Genomic DNA, 20,990 nt, shown 5'->3' on the forward strand with positions numbered 1-20,990 from the left:
ACCATAGCTCACTGCAACGCTGGATCCTTAACCCATTGAATGAGGCAGGGATCAAACCCACATCCTCATGGATCCTAGTCTGGTTGGTTAACTGCTGAGCCACAAAGGGAACTCCGTGCCAATTTTTAAGTAAACTTTCATCTCAATTCTGTTAATGCTTATACCTTCAACCATAGGCTCCATTAGGACCCTATCAGCAAGTCTTTGTTTTACAAGTGTTACCAAACCGAATTTGGGTCCATTTGCCAGACTCAGAGCAAAGCCAGTCTACTGACACTGGGTTGTGGTGAAGGCAACTACAGTGTGTACTGCATGGCACCAAGCAAGGATAATGGGCAGCTCGTGCTCAAAAGACCTCAACTCCTCAGCGGCTTTCAGGGAAGAGTTTTTAAAGGCAACATTAGGGGTGAAGGTTGCAGCTCATGGACTCTCTTCTGATTGGTTGGTGGTAAGGTAACAGGATGATATTTCAGGAATCTTTATCATCAACCTTCTGGCTCCAACCAGTCTGGGGTCTGCATGCTTGTGATCAGCATGTAGTCACCATTCTTCATTAAGTGGGGGTCTTAGTTTCTGCAGAACAACTCAAAGATAGGTATCAGATTGTCCTGTGTATCCCTTGAGGAACTCTGCTTTATTGCTGAACTATTGCTTAAGCTCTCATTACTTTTCTTGCTTGACTGCTTTTCTTTTGTTTCTGCATTCCCTCCTTTCTCTAATTGTAAACTTCTTGTGCCTGCTCTTTGGAACTTGGGGAAGGTCTAGGAGGCTAAAGTTTTTTCTACAAACAAGAAGTGGGGGACATGGAGGGGTCTTGTCACTGGGCAGACCCAGCAGGGTCCTGCTCAGTTTCAATCCTCCCTCTTCTTTGATACCCCTCAATCCTGAGGGGAACAGGGATGGGACAAGAAAGGGGATAAAGTTTTGGATAGAGAGGTTGATTACAAACTTGGTGGGGGAACTTTGTTTTAGGGGGACTCAGTTTCACAAAGAGTCCCAGAAACTTTTCTTTTTATCTCCTGTCTATTGTATCCATTGCTGCATAAAAGTGAAATCGCACTACTCAGATGGGACTTGAACTCATAATCTTCTAAATGAAACCAAAAAACTCATCTCAGGACGTAAGGAAGCTCAGGTTCTTTATGTCTCAGCACAGAAGGAATTTAGCAAGAGGCAAAGTGATAGGCAGGAAGTAGATTTATGAATGTAGGATGCTTGTGAAGGATACGAGCAGGCAGGCAAAAGGGAGCTTTTAAAATGTAATTGATAATAAGAATTAAGAACTAAGTGGGCTACATTTTTATAATCAAAGGAAACATGGGGAGGGAGAGAAGACCACTTTTACCTCTTCCTTTGTATAGATATTGCAGGAAAATGGGGTGCAAGAGGCTGGTCATGTCCCAGGTCTTGGGGGAATTCCTGGGACCGGCCACGAAATGAGGGTCCTCGGCTTTGTGAAGGAAAGAATCAAGAGTGAGCTGTAGTAGAGTGAAAGCAGAGAGACACATTCCATAGGCAGAATGTGGTCTGTCTCAGGTGGTGAGAGAGGCCCTAGGAGATACACACTCCATAGACAGAGTGTGGACCATCTCAGAAAGTGAGAGGCCCCCAAATATGGTGTAGTTAGTTTTTATGGGCTGGGTAATTTCATAGGCTAATGAGTGGGAGGATTATTTCAGCTATTTTGGGGAAGGGGCAGGGGTTTCCAGGTATTGAGCCACTGTCCACTTTTTGGCCTTTGATGATCAACCTTAGAACTGTCATGACATGTCTTGACATATGCTAATGTAATACAATGAGCATATAATGAGGTTCAATGTCCACTGGAAGTCAAATCTTCCACTGTCTTGGACCTAGTTCTAACAAGTGTATGTCATATCCACAATGGTTATGTCATTCTTCTAAAGCTTGTGCCCTGCCCCCTTCCCTCCTGCCTCAAAAGGTTTTGAGTCCCAGTTGAGGGGTCAAGTCAAGGGACCCAGGCACTTTTGCCGATGTTTAACTTAAAAAAAAATGTTGTTTTCTTTTCCTTTTTAGGGCCACACCTGCAGCATATGGACATTCCCAGGCCAGGGGTTGGATTAGAGCTGCAGTTGCCAGCCTACACTGTAGCTTGCAGCAACACCAGATCCTTAACCCACTGAGCGAAGCCAGGTATCAAATCAGAATCCTCATAGGTCCTTAACTTGCTAAATCTCAACAGGAACTGTTGATATTTAACTTGATTAATTGGCCTGTTGCCAATTAATTGCCTAAGCGGTTGCTGGTCAGGTTTTTCAATGTATTTTTTTTTCTTCCATCCTTTAAAAGTTTTCTAAAGTGGGGATAAATAGAGTAGACTTGTTTGAGGTCCTTTAATGTTTGGGGGGGCCTCTAGGGGGTTCCTTTGGCCCATCCAACCTTATTAAATGCTGCCCAGCCCTAATGCTGTATTAAAACCTTTGTTTTCTTTATTTGTTCTGGCCATGCCTGTAGCATGCAGAAATTCATGGGCCAGGGATTGAACCTACACCACAGCAGTGGCAATGTTGGATCCTTAACCTGCTGAGCCACCAGGGAAGTCCAAAATCTTTGTTTCAATCCAATCAATGTCTATTTTATTCATTCCATTTCTTAATAACCATCTAAAGATTTCCATTACCTTTTCTGATTTCTCTTTATTCTACCTTTCTACTTTCTACCTATCTTCTATATCTGTTTTAATTACCTTATTTTTTTTTTGTCTTTTTTGTTGTTGTTGTTGTTGTTGTTGCTATTTCTTGGGCCGCTCCCGCGGCATATGGAGGGAGGTTCCCAGGCTAGGGGTCGAATCGGAGCTGTAGCCGCCGGCCTACGCCAGAGCCACAGCAACGTGGGATCCGAGCCGCGTCTGCAACCTACACCACAGCTCACGGCAACGCCGGATCGTTAACCCACTGAGCAAGGGCAGGGACTGAACCCGAAACCTCATGGTTCCTAGTCGGATTCGTTAACCACTGCGCCACGACGGGAACTCCTAATTACCTTACTTTTAAATAACCCTTTAAAAATTTCTACCTTGTTCCCAGTGAGGGGAAGCTATGATACTAAACTCCATAAGCCTTCCCAAACTGTTTTCTTTTTTTGTCTTGGTAGGGAGTTCTTAAGGTTAACTGTTACATTTCTTTGTATCCACCCTTTAATTTGTTCTTTACATAGGTTCCAATAAAACAAGCTCCTTCTAATGACAGCTCTCTAAAATATTTTATCAGTTTAGAAGTTTCTGCCAACTTAAAGGAATCCATTATCCAGCCATTGACAAGTAGGATTTTAATAGTGACTCACGCAAATAAGATGCAAGAGGCGTCCCCACAAGAGAGTGCAAAGGATTCAGCCCTTTCAGATCCAGAAAGTTTACTCTCAAAAATAGTCTCAGAAAGTAAAGACCTTTGTTGCATCACTAATAAAGCAATGAGGGTTGAGATGACAATGGCCCCCTCTGAACTTGGACTCCTTAAGACAAACTCCCGAGAGCTGGCATGGCTGGACAAGAAACTATTTGGAATCCCAGTCAATTCAACTAGCTGCCAAATGCACACTGGTATGTGTATCTTCCAGATGGCAGAGACTGGACAGAATATTCTCACCGGTTTACAAGCCAAACTCTCAAACAGAACAAAATTAAAGGAAAACCTGATCAGATGAATGGTTTCCTCCTTATGACAAAGGACACAAAAAAGAGAGAGAAAGAAAAAGAGTGACCATCCTTGGGAGGAAAAGGATCAACAAACCAAGGGTACTTTGCCATGTTTCAACCAAGAGTCACCAAGTTCAAGGAGCTAGCCCTACAAATATGTTCTCTAGCTAATCTAATTTTAGGAAAGAGAAATTTGCTGTTCTTGTTTCTAACAGACCCTGCAGGCAGAAGGTCCAGGAAACTGGCAGAGTAAGAATTCTTACATGCCGGAGTCTTGTCAGTTATCCCAGGATCTCTTACCTATAGCAGCTTTGGAGTGAGTAATGCCCAGCCAGGAAATCTGCATCCCACCCTCATTGCCAGCTGTTGGGGAAGAAGACATTTTCCTCTACCCATCCAGGGTCTTCTCGCTGGACTAAGAATGAAACTGACATGAGACAAATTGACAGGAGAAAGTAAAACAAACTTTGATAACATGCATATATGGGAAAGACCCAGAAAAACTGAGAAACTTGCCAAAATGGCTGAAACCTTCACCTTAAATACTATCTTCAGCTGAAGACAAAGGAAGATGTTGGAGGTAAGGGTTGAGGACTTTGAAGGGGCGTGGAGATGGAAAAGTGGATGTGCGGTAAAGAAATGCTTGCTGGGGAGTTCTCATCGTGGCTCAGTGATTAACGAATCTGACTAGGAACCATGAGGTTATGGGTTCGATCCCTGACCTTGCTCAGTGGGTTAAGGATCTGGTGTTGCCGTGAGCTGTGGTGTAGGTCGCAGACGTGGCTCAGATCCCATGTTGCTGTGGCTCTGGCGTAGGCCAGCAGCTATAGCTCTGATTAGACCCCTAGCCTGGGAACCTCCATATGCTGTGGGAGTGGCCCCAGAAAATGCAAAAAGACAAAAAAAAAAGGAAAAAAGAAAAAAAGAAATTCATGCTGGGCCATGCAGAGACAGGTGGTCTCTGATCTCTAGGGATGTCCCCACTGCACTTAGCCCCTATTCTTTGCAGATACTTCTGGTGATTGCTGAACCAAGCCCTCTATCTATCTACCCTCTTCAGGCAGTTAGGGAGGAGGTCAAAAGTTTCCTCCTGGGTCTTTTGTCTGTTTCCATCTTCAAATAATTGGTACTCCAAAGAGATATTTTGGGGTGGCAAAATAGTCTACAGGATTCTATGGCGTAGGAGACAACTCTCAGATAGCTCTGCAGACCTGCTCCAAAGAAGTATGGGAGAAGCCAGGATTTATAAGAACTTTTTTGTTGGGAAAATAAATGTAGTCAAACATAAAAAGACAACTGCTAATAACAAACAATAGACATGTCAAGATAATGACCTTAGTGCCTTTCTATGTGTGGAAAGACTCAAGAATCTGGGGTCATTGAACTTTTTCCTTAGATATGCATCTTAATATCCTGGGGTCAGTATAATCCAAATGCTTCCTGTTTTTCTCCATCCTAAAGTCCCCTCGGGTGCACTGATGGGTTCCCCTCCAGTGGGCAACTGCAGTGGCAATTGGCTTGATCTCTGTAGAACTGGAATGGTGGGCAACATTCTTTTCTTTACAGTATCCTGAGTCTGGGAGGGGCTGTATGGGTCAGAGCCTGCATGCAGGAGGAGGAGGAGTGAGTCTGATCGCTTAGTCAGCTTCTCGCTTAACCTTGAGCTGGTGGTTATAAGCTGGGCCCCAGGCGCCCGAGGCCAGACTCAACTCATCAGGCCCTGCTGCAGTGGGAGCAGGGAGAGTAGCAGTGGTAGGGGCAGCATGCTGGCCAGGGGGCTTGCCCTCCGCTCAGTCCTGGTCAAAGGCTGCCAGCCCTTCCTGAGTGCCCCTCGGGAGTGCCCAGGGCATCCCAGGGTGGGCACTGGAGAGGGAGCATGCATCTCCACTAAAACCCCTCGCCCCTTCAGTGAGATCCCCTCTCCTGGTGACAATGGCTGGATTAACCTGTACCGTTTCTGGAAGGAGAAGGGCACACAGAAAATCCACTATCACCACGTCCAGAACTTCCAGAAGTATGGTCCCATTTACAGGTAAGCCCTGCAGAAGGTGGGGGCTGGCGAGCCAGGGCACTGTGCTCTGCTCCTCTTTCCCTCTCTGGTCTGCTCTCCCACTCCAGGCTCTCGTTCACCTCTGGCTTTATTTTGTCCTGCTTGGGGGTGGCAGGAGCAGGGATGAGGCTTCCCAGAGAGTGGGTTCCATTCTCAGCCCTGAGCCCTCAACCCTCCCTGGGCCCTACACCCTCTGAGACTTCAGGGGGGTGGGAAGGCTAAGAGAATAAGCCCTGGCAACTGCCTCCCTGCAGCCACGATCTGCAGGACACTTCGCAGGGTAAGTTTATCACCCCAATTATTAGAGATGAACGAAGTTCAGAGAGGTTAGGATTCTTGCCCTAATCACTCAGCTAGATCCCTGTCCTCCTCTGGTGCTGGTCTCACCCCTTGGCCCTGTGCAGCTCTGGAGCAGTTGATTTTGTCCCTTCCACTAGCCTGGCTGGAGCCCCTACTTCCCAGGCATCTGCCTGGCTTCCTGCCGGGAGAAAGGGCCTTGGGTCTTTTGGCCTTTGAGCACCCCAATTTCTTATCCTAGGGTAGGGGTGGGGTGTGGGGGTTGCCCCTGGTGAGAGGCCTCATTGGTTTGGGTTTAGCAGTTTCTAAGGTGGGTGGGCTTCAAGCCACCCCTGGGTTCTTTTCTGAGAGCATAGGCGAGGGGGATGGGAGGTGGTGAGGGTGGTGGTTGAGGGCAGGGAAGGGACACTGGGAAAGACAGTACATTTAATGTTAAGTAAAAGGGTCAAGATGGGGAAAGGGCATCACAGGACATGTCAGCTGGCTAGATAGGTGGCGTGGAGGGAGAGGCTTTTGTGGGTAGTGGACCAGCTGCTCACTGGTCTGGGTCACTTCCTCCCTCTCCCACAATCCCTTTGGAAGTCTTAAATGCCTGTTTTTTAAACAGCTAGTTGGAGGCAGGGAGCACCCCTCCCCCACACCCCATCTCCCGGCCCCCAAGTTTGCTCCTGAACCTCTCTTCCTTGTCTCTCTTTCTCTGCTAGGCCTGTCATTGTCGCTATCCTCAAGCTTACTTCTCTGAGATCCCATGTTACTCCCTGTTTCCTCCTTCTTTCTCCTCCTCTGCTCCTATTCCTAGTAGGAGCTGCTTATTTTATAAAGCCCCTCTCTGTTTTCTGAGTCATTTTCATCTGAGCCTTGCAAAAGTTGGTGTTGTTATCCCAGCGTATAGATGGGAAAACTGAGGCCCCGAGAGGAAAAGGGTATTGCCAAGGTCACACACTTCATCAGGGCAAAACCAGGTCTGGAACCTTGATCATCTGACTTCCAGTTCAGTGGGTCACTGTTCTAACTATAGCCTTGAAATGATAAACTCCTAAATAAACATGAGGAATTTAAAATACAAGTTTAGTAGATTTTTTTTCCCTTAATACAAGATTATTCCTGTTCTTTATAGAATAATTTAGAAAAATTGAAATCAGATAAAATTTCAGTTTTGATATTTGTGTACCATTCAGAATGTGAATATATTTATATGCTGTTTGTTGCTGTCCTATAACAATGTATTGACGACTTTTTCTCTTTTCTCTCTTTAATGTAATTTTATTTTTATTTATTTATTTATTAAAAGTTAGCATTTTATTTATTGTTGCTTTGTTTTTCTTTTTGTTTTTGGCTGTGCCCAGGGCATGGCAAATTTCCTGGGCAAGGGATCAAACCCACTCCATAGCAGTGATCCACGGCACTGCAGTGACAATGTCAGATCCTTAACTTGCTGTGCCACGAGGGAACTCCTCTTTAATATAATTTTAAATGGCGGCATACATTGCTAATCACTATACTCTTAAAAAAAAAGGAAGTATAGTAGCCCATAGTATGGATAATGCATATTTTTTTTAGCTAATTCTTTAGTGAGCTATTTAGCCAACTCTAGTTTTTTTTTTTTTCTTGGTGTTGTTTTGTTTTGTTTTTTTCGCTGTTAGACATCCTTATCCTTTTTTTTTTTTTTTTTTTTGCTATGAACATTCTCATCCATCAGGCATCTTTGTCCAATGTCAGATTGCTGCCTTGGGCTAGATTCCCAGAGGTGGCATTGATAATAGCAGTTCAAGGACTTTGCTTAGTTTGTTTGTTTGTTTATTTATTTATTTATTTATATTATGGAGCCAGTGGTTTAAGGATGTGTGGCAGCTGGAAAAACAGAGGGGATTTTCTGGGGGCCACAGCCAGCCAAGAAAACATGGGGAAGGTAGGCCCAGGTTTTAAGGGTCAGTGGTTCAAAGAGTTCTCTCCCCCTACTCCTTCCTCACCTGCCCTCTTCCCCTCCCTCTTCTCTCTGGAGGTAGAGGGAGGAAGAGAGGGGAGGGCAGGGAGAGAAAGAGAGGGAGGGAGTATTGCCTTGTACTTTCTTGTTTTTATGGAATTGTTACCCTAAAGTGTATCTTAAATTAACTTTCTTATGCAAAAGGCAGATGTGAGTCAAAAGTAGAATTTTCTGTTTCACAACAGTTGTATTTTAATACTATCTGCAAAGTGCTTATGAGGTATATTTATACCTGGAACCTGATGTTTTACCACAGTTTTGATAGTGACAAGGTAATTTGTTGGGCATCTGATTCTTGGAGGCAGGACAGGCCCTCCCAGAGTTTCAGTCCTAGTGCCTAGAAGGGATTGCCTGGCTTGGTGTATGGCCTGCCCAGCAAGCAACATGGAGTCACTCCAGTACAGGGTCACTCCAAGGTGCCTGTTTCTGAGCTCTGCATGTGAGAGTGTGGAGGGTGCTGAGAATGTGGACACACAGGAAGAATGAGCATGGAGGACTGGATGGTCCAATGAAGGTGGGGATGGCCTGAGGACATGCTGGGGACCTGCTGAGGTAGGCAGGAGCCACTGTGATGATAAGATGAGCACAAGGCTGTCACTTACAGAATGTCTAACAGGAGTCACACCCATAGGTTTCATATCAACTTATCCCTCAGCAATCCTGTGAGACAGGCACTGTATTTATCCTCATTTTATAAGAGGAAACTGAGACTCAGAGGGGATAAGAGACTCAGGTCACACAGTCAGGAGGCTGTGGGGCAGGATCCATTCCTGGGCCTGTCTTCTCTGTGCAGTCAGCCATAGGGGGTTACAGACAAGCAGAATCCCGTGTCCTGATGGCCCAGGTTCTGCTTGGCTCTTCTCAAATCCTTACATTGCAGTGTCCCTTCTTTGCCACCTCAGGGAGAAGCTCGGCAACTTGGAATCCGTTTATATCATCGACCCTGAAGATGTGGCCCTTCTCTTTAAGTTCGAGGGACCCAACCCAGAACGATACAACATCCCGCCCTGGGTTGCCTATCACCAGCATTACCAGAAGCCTGTTGGGGTCCTGCTGAAGTGAGTCCTGGGCCACCTCACTGGGGCTGGAGGGAGATGAGGGGCAGCTGCAGCGAGGGCACAGGCTGGGGTGAGGGGCTACAGCCTCTAGACAAATCCCTGTCATCTTCCTGCCTCCCTAAAACAAATTATGGGCATGATGAAATGCCCTGCCAACCTTCGGGGACATGGTCAGGCAGAAGATCTTAATGAGTAATTAACCTTGAAAAGTTCTCATTTATTGGTTCATTCACTAAGTCCCATTTTACTGAGTGTCCTTGGGCTAGGCTCTGGGTGATAAGCAGGACAGGGCCCAGTCACTGCGAGTCCCTTATAATCTAAAGGAGCAGTGAGAAACACAAATAAATCAGTGTATTTAAATGTAACAGATGGCGTTTCCCACCAAATTGCACATCAAAAATTTAAAATGTGACCAGAGCAGGTGATGGTGAGGATATGGAAAAACAAGAATGCTCATAGCTCCAGTGAGGCTGAAAAGTGAGGCATCACTTTGGAAAATGGTGAGACATTACTTCCTGTAGTTGAATATCCTCATACGTATAATGCAACCGTTCTGCTCTCAGGGATATACTCCTAAGAGTATCCCTGGCCCCTGAGGGGGACGTGTACTAGAATGTTTGCAACCCTGTTGTTCATAATAGCAAAAACCAGGAAACACCCAACAGGAGTGGGAATGAGTGAACAGTGGCAGACTCCAGTCAAAAAGAACAGACTCAGTGACTCACAACAACACAGACGATAGAAATACAAAGCTGAGGGGAAAAGAAGCAAATCATGGGACTTTTGTAAGAAGTTGAAAACTATACTTTTATTTTAAAAGTATGTTTTAGAAATATATACCGATCAGATAAAATTATATACAAAAACAAACAAGGGAGTCAGGTTGGTGGCTCCTTAGCTGGGGAGGCAGGACGTGGGAGGACCAGGTAGGCACCCGTAAGTCACCATAAAATTACCCTAGTTTTCATGTCGGGTGGTGAGTTTATAATAACATCCTTGAAAATAAACAAAGCCCCAAAATGACAAAGAGGGCTTTGCACAGATCTATTTTCAAGAATGGGCCATAAGGTGAGACTACGAATGGGCATTAATCTCATTCTGAGCCCCTAAGATTCCTCACTAATGTAATGGGGCATGTTAGGGGTGCAGAGGAGGAGGGGTTGGTCAATTGCATTTGTGCAGGGGTTAGAAAAGGTGATATGAAGGGGCCCTTGAATGGTAGGAGGTGAGACTGGCCAGGAGGAAGGGGAAGCACTGGGGAGGGCAGGCCTATAGCAGAGGCAAAGACTAGAGGGCTTGAAAGTTACTTAAAGGCTCTAGAAATAAGAGTTCCTGGCTTGAAGCAGCAGTAGCAGAGGGAGTGGAGGGGGTCGGGGTTTTGTTCTCCTTCAGCTCCTTTTTCCTGTCACCTCCACCCTCCCCCTCCCCCCACCCTCACCGCTCCCACTCCCCCCCACCCCACCCCAGCCCCAGCCCAGGCCAGGCAGAAGCTGAGAGGAGGTGAAGGCAAGGGTCAACATGGATGCGAGTGCTGGACCTTGAGCTGTGGCTCAACCTCCTGGGAGAGCCGGGTCAGCCCCCTCTGTGTTTGCCAGGCCTGGGGGTTGTGACCATGAGGGCCCGAGGGCCCATGTTTTCTTAGGAAGTCAGGAGCCTGGAAGAAAGACCGGTTGGTCCTGAACACGGAGGTAATGGCTCCAGAGGCCATAAAGAACTTCATCCCCCTACTGGACACAGTGTCTCAGGACTTCGTCGGCGTCCTGCACAGGCGCATCAAGCAGCAGGGTTCTGGAAAGTTCTCAGGGGACATCAGGGAAGACCTGTTTCGCTTCGCCTTTGAGTGTAAGGGGCTTCACCTACCTGGTTACCATCCTGGGGGTGGGAGAACCCAGCACCCCATCTCAAACCCCAGCACAAACCCTTGTCCAGGGGGAGCTGCATGCTCTCATCTGATTCATGCTAAGAGGGCAAGGGTCTCCAAAATGTAGGTCCCTATTGCCACTTTCCTCCAAAAGCCAGAGCTTGGCTCGGCCTTTCATTCTTTACATCTCTCTCTCCTGGGACAGATACCCTTGAGGTCTGGAAGGGGAGGGGAAGGTTGGGTGGTTAATCTAAACTGGGTATTGGAGGATGTACAGGAGTTATCCCAAAGAAGTAAGGAGGACAGACAGTATAGGCAGAGAGAATAGTACATGCAAAGGCCCTGTGGCTTGATGGATATCATATAGTCACTGCAGATTTGGGTACCCCGAGTTTGGCATGAAGTCAGCATCTAAATTCCTGACCCAAGAGGTAGGAAAACCTTGGGATTGTTCTGACTTCTTATGTCCAGCCAGCGTGGACCCTGGATGGCCAATTACTGGGGATTGGTGTCTCCTAGGCACCCATCTGACCTATTTCAGATGACCTACTTGGTCAGTTATAGATGGGAGATCTCTTTCCCTAAGAGGAAAGCTGAGAGGCTGCTGGAGGTGCTGGTGGAAGGAGGACAGAGCAGTTTCATCTTGGCTAAACCCTTCCCCAGCTCTGCTAAAAGATCTGCTTCCCATTCAAGTGAACCCTTTTTAGGACCTGCCATGTGACCCTCTGAAGGACCCGACTGGCTGCCAGAAAGGGAGTTTTCCTTAGCCCTGCATTTTCAGCCCTTTGGCTGGAATTTTAACTTTACTGAAAGAGGCTGAGGTTGGGTGCAGGGGTTCCTATGCGCTAAGGGGGATGGTTTCCTGGGAGCTGAGACTCTCAGATGGTCAGGTTGGAAGAAGTTCCTCAACCTTGCCTCCCCTGCAGCCATCACCAATGTCATATTTGGAGAGCGCCTGGGGATGCTGGAGGAGATAGTGGACCCTGAGGCCCAGAAGTTCATTGATGCCGTCTACCAGATGTTCCACACTAGTGTCCCCATGCTCAATCTCCCCCCTGACCTGTTCCGTCTGTTCAGGACCAAGACCTGGAGGGACCATGTAGCTGCATGGGACATTATTTTCAATAAAGGTAAGGGCCATACCCTGGCAGCCAAATGTTGGGGCCAGGAGAGCCTTGCCTACCTCAGAGATGGGAAGTCCAGGCAGGCTTGGGTTGGTGGGGATGATGAGGAGTGGGGAGAGAGAGAGAGGGAGAGACAAAGCCAGCTGGAGGCCCCAGACCTTGGCCTGCCTCTTTGTCCCAAGTTATGTCAATGAGCACTGACTTGCCATGTAGAAAACCCACCCTCTGGTGGGAAGGGATGGGCATCGGGAAGGCCCTGGAACCCCTGAAAATGGTAGGCTGCATGCTAGCTATTGAGGATGATTAGATTTTTCTGGAGAAAGGAAATTAAAGATGCCCATCATATTCTTCCAAGAAGCCCATGATTCCCAACATGGGTCAAGGACTAGTGTTTCTGTGCTTGGTGACAGAGCAGGACTTGGGTGAGAGAGATTGGTAAAGTAGGGTGGAGAAGGCTGACTGGGGTGTGATGATGACACCAGGCCCAGAGTCAAATCCCACCCTTGCTGCCCCCATCCCCCACCTACGTTACCTTGGGCAAGTCATCACCTTAGATGGGCTTCTGATCCCTTATGTGTAAAATGGGGATGATAGCACTTATCCCAAAGAGCTGTGGTCAATAAAAAACAGATATGAAGGATTTAGCAGACTGCTGCTCAGAAAAACGGCAGCCTAGAACGAGCAGGGCTCAGAATCCCCAAGCCCTTGTACCAGCTCCCACCAGTGCTCCTTCCCTCCCCTCTGAAGACAGTCTCGCTCTGTTTTCTTTCTTCCTGTCCCACAGCTGAAAAATACACCCAGAACTTCTACTGGGACCTGAGACGGAAAAGAGAATTTAACAATTACCCAGGCATCCTCTACCGCCTCCTGGGAAATGACAAGCTGCTCTCAGAAGATGTTAAGGCCAATGTTACCGAGATGCTGGCAGGGGGTGTAGACACGGTAAGGACACAGTGCAGTGGCCATAGGGGCACATCCTGCCCCTTTCTGTGCCCTTTCCCACCAGCCTGCCTTGTTGTCTGAAACTCTGTCCCTGTGGGTGTCAATCTCCCTCTCCTGACTCCGTTTTCTAGATGCTACTCTCCTAGGAGAGTGAGGCCAACCAAGTCAGCCATCCATATGGAGCTTGCCTTGAGGTTGATCCATCATTTTTCCTTTGCCTGTGAGGAGGGAGTGACTAGGCACAGGTGGGTGACACAGCTCCCGCAGAGTCAGGAAGGAAGGCGGATCCTCAGAAAAGCTGGGAGCCAGTAGAATTTGCCCTGGGCTCCACCCTCTAAGTGTCTTTCTCCTTTTTATTTTTTTCCTTTTTAGGGCTGCACCCTGGGCATATGGAAGTTCCCAGGCTAGGGGTCGAATCGGAGCTGCAGCTGCCAGCCTACACCACAGCTACAGCAATGTGGGATCTGAGTCACATCTAGCAGGGTTCTTAAGTCAACTGAGCCACGATGGAGTGCACCTCCAAGTCTTTTTTGTTGCCTTCTATCCTCCCCCTTCCAGACCTCAGTGCCCCCCCTACTCCCCCACCCCACGCCCCTGATGCCTGAAGGCAGCATCTTTAGTGTCTTCCTGAGACCCTTTCCACAGGCAGAACAATACCCCAGAAACTTGTGTTCTTGAATGTTAAGACTTCTCTGTCCAGTGTGCCATCTTTTTTTCTAAAGCCTTAAACTTTTTCATGCTAATGTGATGGTGAGGGTTAATTCTTGAGTGTTTCTTGATTATTAGCTATGATTCAGGCACTGAGACTAGAAAGATGGATATAACAGACCCCAAATTTTCCAAACGGGCTCAGAAAGGAAGAGTCTGTTAGTTTGCTAGGGATGCCATGACAAAGTACCACAGTGTGGGTGGCTTAAACCACAGATATGTATCATCTCATAGTTTTGGATCAAAGTAACAGGAGGGTTGTTTTCTTTGGAGGCCTCTCTGCTTCGATTGTTGATGGCTGACTTCTTCCTATGTCTTCCTCTTCTTTCCATCTTCCTTCTCTTCTTATACAGACACTGGTCCTAGTTCATTAGGGCCCAACCATATGACCTCATTTTACCTTAATTACCTTTTAAAAGGCCCTATCCCCAAATATGGTCACATTGTGAGGTACTGGGGGTTAGGACTTCAACATAAGAATTTGGTGGCACAATTCAGCCCATGACAAGGAGGCAGCATGGCCACTATTACACTATGTTATAGGACAGGGTGACTAGGCATATACCAGGTATTGAGGATGCCAAGAAGAGTGGGGAGCCTAACATGGCCTTGCAGCACAGGGACGGCACTCCACAGAGCTAAAATCAACTTGCCTTTCCTCTTGCTGCTATAAGGAGAGAGAAGGACTAGCATTTTAGGAATGGGGAGAAGCATGTGTCAAAGCCCCTGGGTGAATAACTTGATTTCCTAGATATCCTATTTACATTGTGCCCTAATGGAGGAGTTTCTGTCCCTGGGCTGCAGGTGGAGACTTTGGGCATATTTTTAAAAAAGTTCATTGTCAGCCCTGTGGGAGAGATCTCCAAAAAACACTCACCTGCACCAAGCAGCTGTTACTCTTAGATAACATTTATTAAGCATGTACTATATGGCAGGCAGGGTCCTAAGCTTTCCACATATGTTAACTCATTTAGTATTCACAAATAGCACTATGAGGTATCAACTGTTAGCTCTCTTTTTCAGATGAGGAATCTGGGGCACAGAGAGGTTAAGGAACGTAGTCAAGGTCACCCAGTTAGTGACTTAGTTGACTACTGTAATAGGTATCTCCTGAGTACCTGCTCTGTGTCAGGCCTTGGAGGCAGTGAGACAAACACATGCATTTGATCTGAGCCTTGAGGAAGGGGTACACACTTGCTTCCTGGGTTGCAGAAGGGAAATGAAGGAAAAAGGAACAGCATGAGGAAGATTTCTGGCTTTAGGAGCTGTGTGTAGCTCAGTGTGACTAGAGCATGAGGAGCATGCTGAAGAGAGTTGGTGGTCAGCTGGGAGTAACCGGCTGGTGTTGAGGGGGCCCATGGGACTGACCAGAGCCTCTGGACTTGATCTGGGGACTCCCAGGAGCCAGGCAAGGATTTCAAGCTGGGAAGTGACTGGATAACATTTTTTCACAATTGCTTCTGCTGGGAAGAAGAAGGAGCATGTCTAAATCTCTTGGACCAAAACATGATCCTTGATAAGACAATGTGCCAACAACTTGTGTCCTTACCCTAGGAGGGAGGGCTGCTCCTGCCCGGGGTCCCACCACTGAGGAATCTGGACTGTGAGGCTTTATAAGGGTCCCTCTTACTTTCAGTGCAAGCTAATAGCCACTACCTTAAGCTAATATTAAGATTAGCTGGTTAATCTCAGTAAATACCATGTGCTAATTACAACACTGAGAGAAAACAGATCTGGTTGCTACAGTTTCAGCATTTTTTTTTTTTTTTGTCTTTTTTCTAGGGCAGCACCTGCAGCATATGGAGTTTCCCAGGCTCGGGTCGAATCGGAGCTGTAGACACTGCCAGATCTGAGCTACATCTGCGACCTACACCACAGCTCGTGGCAACACCAGATCCTTAACCCACTGAGTAAGGCCATGGATCGAACGTGCAACCTCATGGTTCCTAGGTGGATTCATTAACCGCTGAGCCACAAAGGGAACTCCACTTTCAGCATTTCTGAACTCACTTTATGCTATGCTGCTATAGGCAAATGCCAAGTTTAGTGGGGAGTTCTACTGAGGAGAGGGCTGGTCATTTCACAGGCATTTCAAGAGGAATGGAAGTCATTCAGGTGTACAACCATTACACAAGTAGGACTTGGCCTCATAGGACCTCTAGAAGAAGGCATTAGCTGTGTGGATGACCCTCTACTGGCTGGGGGGAGCTGGGTGGGCTATGGTGACATGAGGGAAGAGGGCAGGGACAAGTGCTGCCTCAAACATTCCTGCCTGGACTGCAAGAAAGGCTTCTTGGACATTTGCCTTCTGAATTGTGTTGTGCCTTTTGTGGATGCTGGTTACTGGATACTGGAACAAGGGCGGGGAGAGGTTTTGAGCATGAAAATCTAGCATGGGTCTATGGACCCAGGAGTGACCGGCCCTCTTGGTTTTCTGCACCCCCACACTCCTTGCCAGACATCCATGACTCTGCAATGGCACTTGTATGAGATGGCACGTAGCCTGAATGTGCAGGAGATGCTGCGGGAGGAGGTCCTCAATGCCCGGCGCCAGGCCCAAGGAGACACAAGCAAGATGCTGCAATTGGTCCCACTCCTCAAAGCTAGCATTAAGGAGACACTGAGGCAAGCCCACCCCACCTGTGCCTGTCCCACCCCACCCCCTCAAATCCCTGCAAAGGGTCAGGGTGGTGCCCGGGCACAGGGCTACAAGAATGGGCTGGTGGGGGAGACTGGTAGCAGGAAGTGAGAGGTCTGGAGGAGACAACTGGGAATGGCAGAAGGGTCCTGCCTCCAAGTCCCCCTAGGGTGCTGTAGCTGGGGCTGAGATGCCATGCTGGGTGTGGGGGCTTTGTTCAGGCCTTGGGTCATCAGCTTCTGAATGTCTTCCCCTGGCAGACTCCATCCCATCTCCGTGACCCTGCAGAGATACCTCGTGAATGACTTGGTTCTTAGAGATTACATGATTCCTGCCAAGGTAGGTGCAGCAGGAAGGCTGCAGGCTCTGTCCATCAGACAGAGGAGGCCAGAGGAAGATGGTAGTTGTGTATAGATGGTGGTGATGGGGGCTTCTGTCCTGTTTGTCTTCCCGGAGCTGGCTGATGGGGCCTTTGGCAGCAGCAGTCCAAGTCTGAACGAAGGGCGGAGGTGGTGGGCACAGTGGGCAATGGTCTCTGGAATGCTGATGGAGCCCAGGGTTAGGAGGGAGATCTCATGGGCTTCCTGGGTCTCTGGGGGCCCTCTGGGGCTGAGAAAAGAGGTAGGGCAATCCCTTGGGCCATCCCTGACCGTGTGTCTTCAGATCATGCCCATATCATGGGTGAGGCTCAGGGAGGTGTGGGGCCTTGTTCAAGATCACACAGTGGGCAGTGTCCCTTGCTGCACAGCTGGGGAGCCAGGCTGGGGACTGGGGGGGTGGGGATGCTGGCTAATGCTCTGGTCTGTAAGAGGTGAGGCCTACTCAGATCTCCGTTCATTCTGTCTGCAGACATTGGTACAAGTGGCCATCTACGCCATGGGCCGAGACCCCGCCTTCTTCTCAAATCCAGGCCAGTTTGACCCAACCCGGTGGTTGGGTAAAGAAAGGGACCTCATCCACTTCCGGAACTTGGGCTTTGGCTGGGGTGTGCGGCAGTGTGTGGGCCGGCGGATCGCTGAGCTCGAGATGACTCTCTTCCTCATCCATGTAAGTCTATCCCAGGGACATCTGTCTCCCATTACTTGGTTTCCCCTCCCCAACAATTCCCTGCTGCTTCCTCTTTAGGCAGATCCACTCACTGCCCATTGGTGCTCCCTGGCCATCTGTCCCCTGCAGTGGTGATGGGATGAGGGTGGGGTGGGATAAGGTTTTGTAGACACCTAAGTGAAAGTCTGAACCAAGGGGACAAAGCACTAGTGGCATTTTCAGGCTCTGCTCAGGGTTCAGTAGGAGCTGGAGGTAGACCCCTTGGAGCATCTCAAATCACATTCAACAGGCACTGCTTCCAGGTGAATGAGCCTGGTCTGGGGGAGATAGGACCTCCCTGCCTCTCCCCTAAGCCCACCACTCATCCTTTTCAGATTCTGGAGAACTTCAAGGTTGAATTGCAGCACTTCAGTGATGTGGACACCATATTCAACCTCATCCTGATGCCGGACAAGCCCATCTTCCTTGTTTTCCGGCCCTTCAATCAGGATCCACCCCAGGCATGATCGAAGAGGGTGGGCAACCCCTTTCCTACCAACCAGGCTAGCAGGGGTGTGGGAGGATGGCCTGATGGGGTGGGACCCATGGAAGTGTCTGTACCACCAGTGCTCGGTCCCTACCCCTGCTCCTTTCTGGCCAGCTCTGATCAGATAAAGTTGGTGCTCAGTAATCAGCTGCTCCAGTTCAGCTGAGGCACCCCTTCTTTCACCCCACTTCTTCACCCACTCCCATGAAGGCAATAAATAGCTGAACTATGTGAAGTGTTTTCATTTCCGTCTAACCCTTAAGATATCTATCACTCTTGTGGAGATGCTCCCTGACCTAGGTCAGCAAATAGATCTGAGCATGAACGGGGAGCCTGAGGCAGCTACATGTAAAGCCATTTCTGCTGGGACCCACATACCTACAGCAACCCAGGAGCCATCAGGGTCAACCTCCCTGTTGTTGGGGCTGAGGGTGGGAGGCAGAGCAGGTGGGGAGCTATTGGCACTGCACTAGGAGCTACTGAAGCAGCAGGCAGAGGGACAAAGAACTTGGCAGAGCTCTGTTGAGAAAACAGGGCAGCCTGAGAGGTATGGGCTAGTCTTGGCTTCCATGGAAGGACCACCTATCAGGGGTGAGGCACTTGCTGGGTTTTGCTTGGCTGAGCCCTTGGGTGGGTATTCCCAGTGGGGTCATGAAGATTTCCTGCCAAGGACCAGTCAGAGTCTTGAGCACGTCCCAGGACAATGTGGTAAAGGAGCTGAGGATGAGCGGCTGGCATGAGGTGGCTTACTCTGGGGATGAGAGGCTAGAATGCTTCTTCTACGCCATCTGACCCTTCTCTGGGCTTCCCCAGGGCTTAACCTCCTATTTTGGTGGGACACGCCCACGTGTCCAAGCTCTGCCTGTGAAGCAGGGGGACTAGGGCAGAGTCTTTGGTGCATTATTTGGACTGCCTGACAACGGTCCCAATTTCAGCCCCCTTAACTCTCTCTGAGTTCCATGACTCCTGACTTGACCAGGTGCCTGATCCTTCCTGGCCATTGGCTACCCAGGTCTGAGTCCTGCAGGCAGACAGGGGGGGCTAGTCCTGTTTGAAACAGCAGTCCTGCCAGCTTGGCCTCTTCTACCAAGATCCGCAGGTTTTGAATCCACTCTTGGAGCCTTTCTGCCTTTCCTCATCACAATCTTCTTCCTTGTTTTTCTCTCTCCTTCCTACTCTGGGCGTGAGTCATCTTTGACTCAGAAATGTTAAGATCTAGAAAGGGCCTTACTGTTACAGAAGTTAAGATCTTTGGGGATAAATGAGGCAAACTGAAGCCTAGAAAGGTTGCTTGAGTCATCCAAGGTCACACAGCATGCCTGCAGCTAGAAGCCTCCTAACTCTCAGTGGAGGGCTTCTTCCTCTGGCCCCATCTGCTTTTCTGTCCCTGGACACATTTAGACATAGCACTGCCAGCTCAACCTAGCTCTGGTGAATGCGGGTGTTCTGTACTAACATATAAGTGATTGTCACAGGCAGGCTTCAAGTCTTTCCCTTCCCAAAGAACAGATAAACCAAACTTGAAAGAAGGGATTTCATATATGATAGATGTTTAGGGGCAGGTAGCAAGTCCCAGCCTCCCTCATATCTCCTAACACAGCTGGCCTCTGGTGGTCTCAGTTCTTCCAGAGGTCTAGATGGGACTTGTCTCCCTGGCTCCTGCTTTGGAAGGCCTCTTCTCCCCCAGTCCTGGGTCCACTATAGCCTTTGGCTCTCCAAAGGTGACAGCTCCTGGGAGGGGCAGGAGGCTATAGGGCTTCAGCAGAAGACCTAGGTCCAGAGTAGGATCTGGAATGAGGAAGCTTGGGCCCCCCAGGCTGCTCTGCTCCAGGAAAGAGGTGAATGATCACTGACCGACAGCATTTAATAAAGTCATTTTTAGGGGGCAGGGCTGAGGCTCCTCAGCACACACTGAAAGGCCTGCTCCAGGACTCAAGTCTGCTAGTCCTCAGTCAGTATGCTGGGATTTCAAAAGCTTGTTGAGCTGGGAATCAAGGGGTCCAGCTTGGAGGGTCGCCTTTTGTCCTTGGAGAGGGCGGAAGGGTTCTGCAGTGGGCAAAGCAAAGTGAAGTGAGTATTCCCAGTGGGAAGACCCATTAAAATGCATCTTGCCTGGAAAGCCATGTTTCAGAGGTTCCAAAGCCCAGTGGGTTGTGACTTCTCAAAGATTTCCAAACCCAGGTCACAGCCCAGAGTCTTCAGGGCTCAGTGGGTGAGTTTGCAGAGGTAGCCCTGTGTTCCCCTCAGTTCTCCCATCCTTTCCAGGCCTTTCTAGGAGCCTGAAAATGAGCAGAGTGCTGATGGTTCAAGAGTGGGAGCAATCAGGGGTTTTGCTTTGGGGGACTGGGTGCCCAGGGCTGAGCTTGAGGGGCAGTAGTGAACAAGCCTATTTGTTCTTGGGAAGCTGGCAGTGTTTCTGGCAACATGCTCCCATCCCTGGCAGCATTGCAGTAGCCCAAGGTTGCGTTCATGGGAGACTCTTAGGCACAGTGGAGTGGGGTGAGGACCACAGCTACTCTGCCCCCGAGCAAATCCTAAAGTACAGCCAGTGTGAGAGCATTCAGGAAATGCCCTTGTGGGCAATCTGTCAACCACAGCCATCTCGTCTTTGATTCTCATCACCATCCAAAGGGGAGGAGGTGGGCTTGACACCTTGGTTCTCTACTCCTTTAGACAGATGAAGGATTGAGATGGGGCAAGGGCTTCAGCTGGTAACCAAGCAGAAGTTGAGTCCAGGTCTTCTAACTACCAGCCAGAGAGCTAGACCCCCTGCACAGTTTTTCTCAAGGCCCAGTGACTTGGGGGTGGGGTGACTGCCAGCGGCACCACCCGAACACCAAGGAGCTCCTCCAGAGGGATCACTCACAGGTAGGTCCGTGATGATGGTGTTGGAAGGGTGCCTCAGGCCATATTCTTGCTCTTGCAGCCGTGTGGCCAAGTCCTGCTTTTCTCGTCCCCAGCGTCGAGCTGAGTCCTCTAACTACAGACCCAAAGAGAGAGAGATCAGGTCTCACCCCTGAGAGCAGGGATAGCCAGAACCTAGCCTGCTCTGTGGACAAAAAGCAAAACTCTGGGCAATGTATGCTTTTACCTTCCAAGA

The 20,990-nt window shown here is 48.8% G+C and overlaps 2 protein-coding genes across 11 annotated transcripts in view; one reads left to right on the top strand and one right to left on the bottom strand.

The window, feature by feature from the left end:
* The first annotated feature begins 3,021 nt into the window (after positions 1-3,021).
* On the top strand, positions 3,022-18,121 carry LOC125135335 (cholesterol side-chain cleavage enzyme, mitochondrial). Of its 2 annotated transcripts, none has more exons than XM_047795355.1 (9): positions 3,022-4,235; positions 8,889-9,044; positions 10,687-10,886; positions 11,832-12,035; positions 12,814-12,971; positions 16,138-16,304; positions 16,578-16,656; positions 17,167-17,364; positions 17,739-18,121. In XM_047795355.1, exons 3-9 carry the CDS (start codon positions 10,736-10,738, stop codon positions 17,868-17,870), a joined length of 1,089 nt encoding a protein of 362 aa, XP_047651311.1. In that variant the 5' UTR covers positions 3,022-4,235; positions 8,889-9,044; positions 10,687-10,735; the 3' UTR covers positions 17,871-18,121. The 2 variants fall into 2 exon arrangements, with proteins under 2 accessions (XP_047651311.1, XP_047651310.1); XM_047795354.1 differs by lacking the exon at positions 3,022-4,235 and adding an exon at positions 5,316-5,687.
* Positions 18,122-19,736: 1,615 nt separating this feature from the next.
* CCDC33 (coiled-coil domain containing 33) overlaps positions 19,737-20,990 on the bottom strand; it is a 32,218-nt gene continuing 30,964 nt past the window's right edge. For 7 of the 9 annotated variants that reach the window (XM_047795365.1, XM_047795362.1, XM_047795363.1 and 4 more), the window contains one exon: positions 19,737-20,870. In XM_047795365.1, coding sequence (XP_047651321.1) covers positions 20,595-20,870 — 276 coding nt within the window. In that variant the 3' untranslated portion in view covers positions 19,737-20,594. The remainder of the gene's footprint in view (positions 20,871-20,990) is intronic. The other 2 variants (XM_047795364.1, XM_047795359.1) reach the window with 1 other exon arrangement.

The sequence above is a fragment of the Phacochoerus africanus genome, chromosome 9 (assembly GCF_016906955.1).
Source record: "Phacochoerus africanus isolate WHEZ1 chromosome 9, ROS_Pafr_v1, whole genome shotgun sequence".
NCBI classification, from domain to species: domain Eukaryota; kingdom Metazoa; phylum Chordata; class Mammalia; order Artiodactyla; family Suidae; genus Phacochoerus; species Phacochoerus africanus.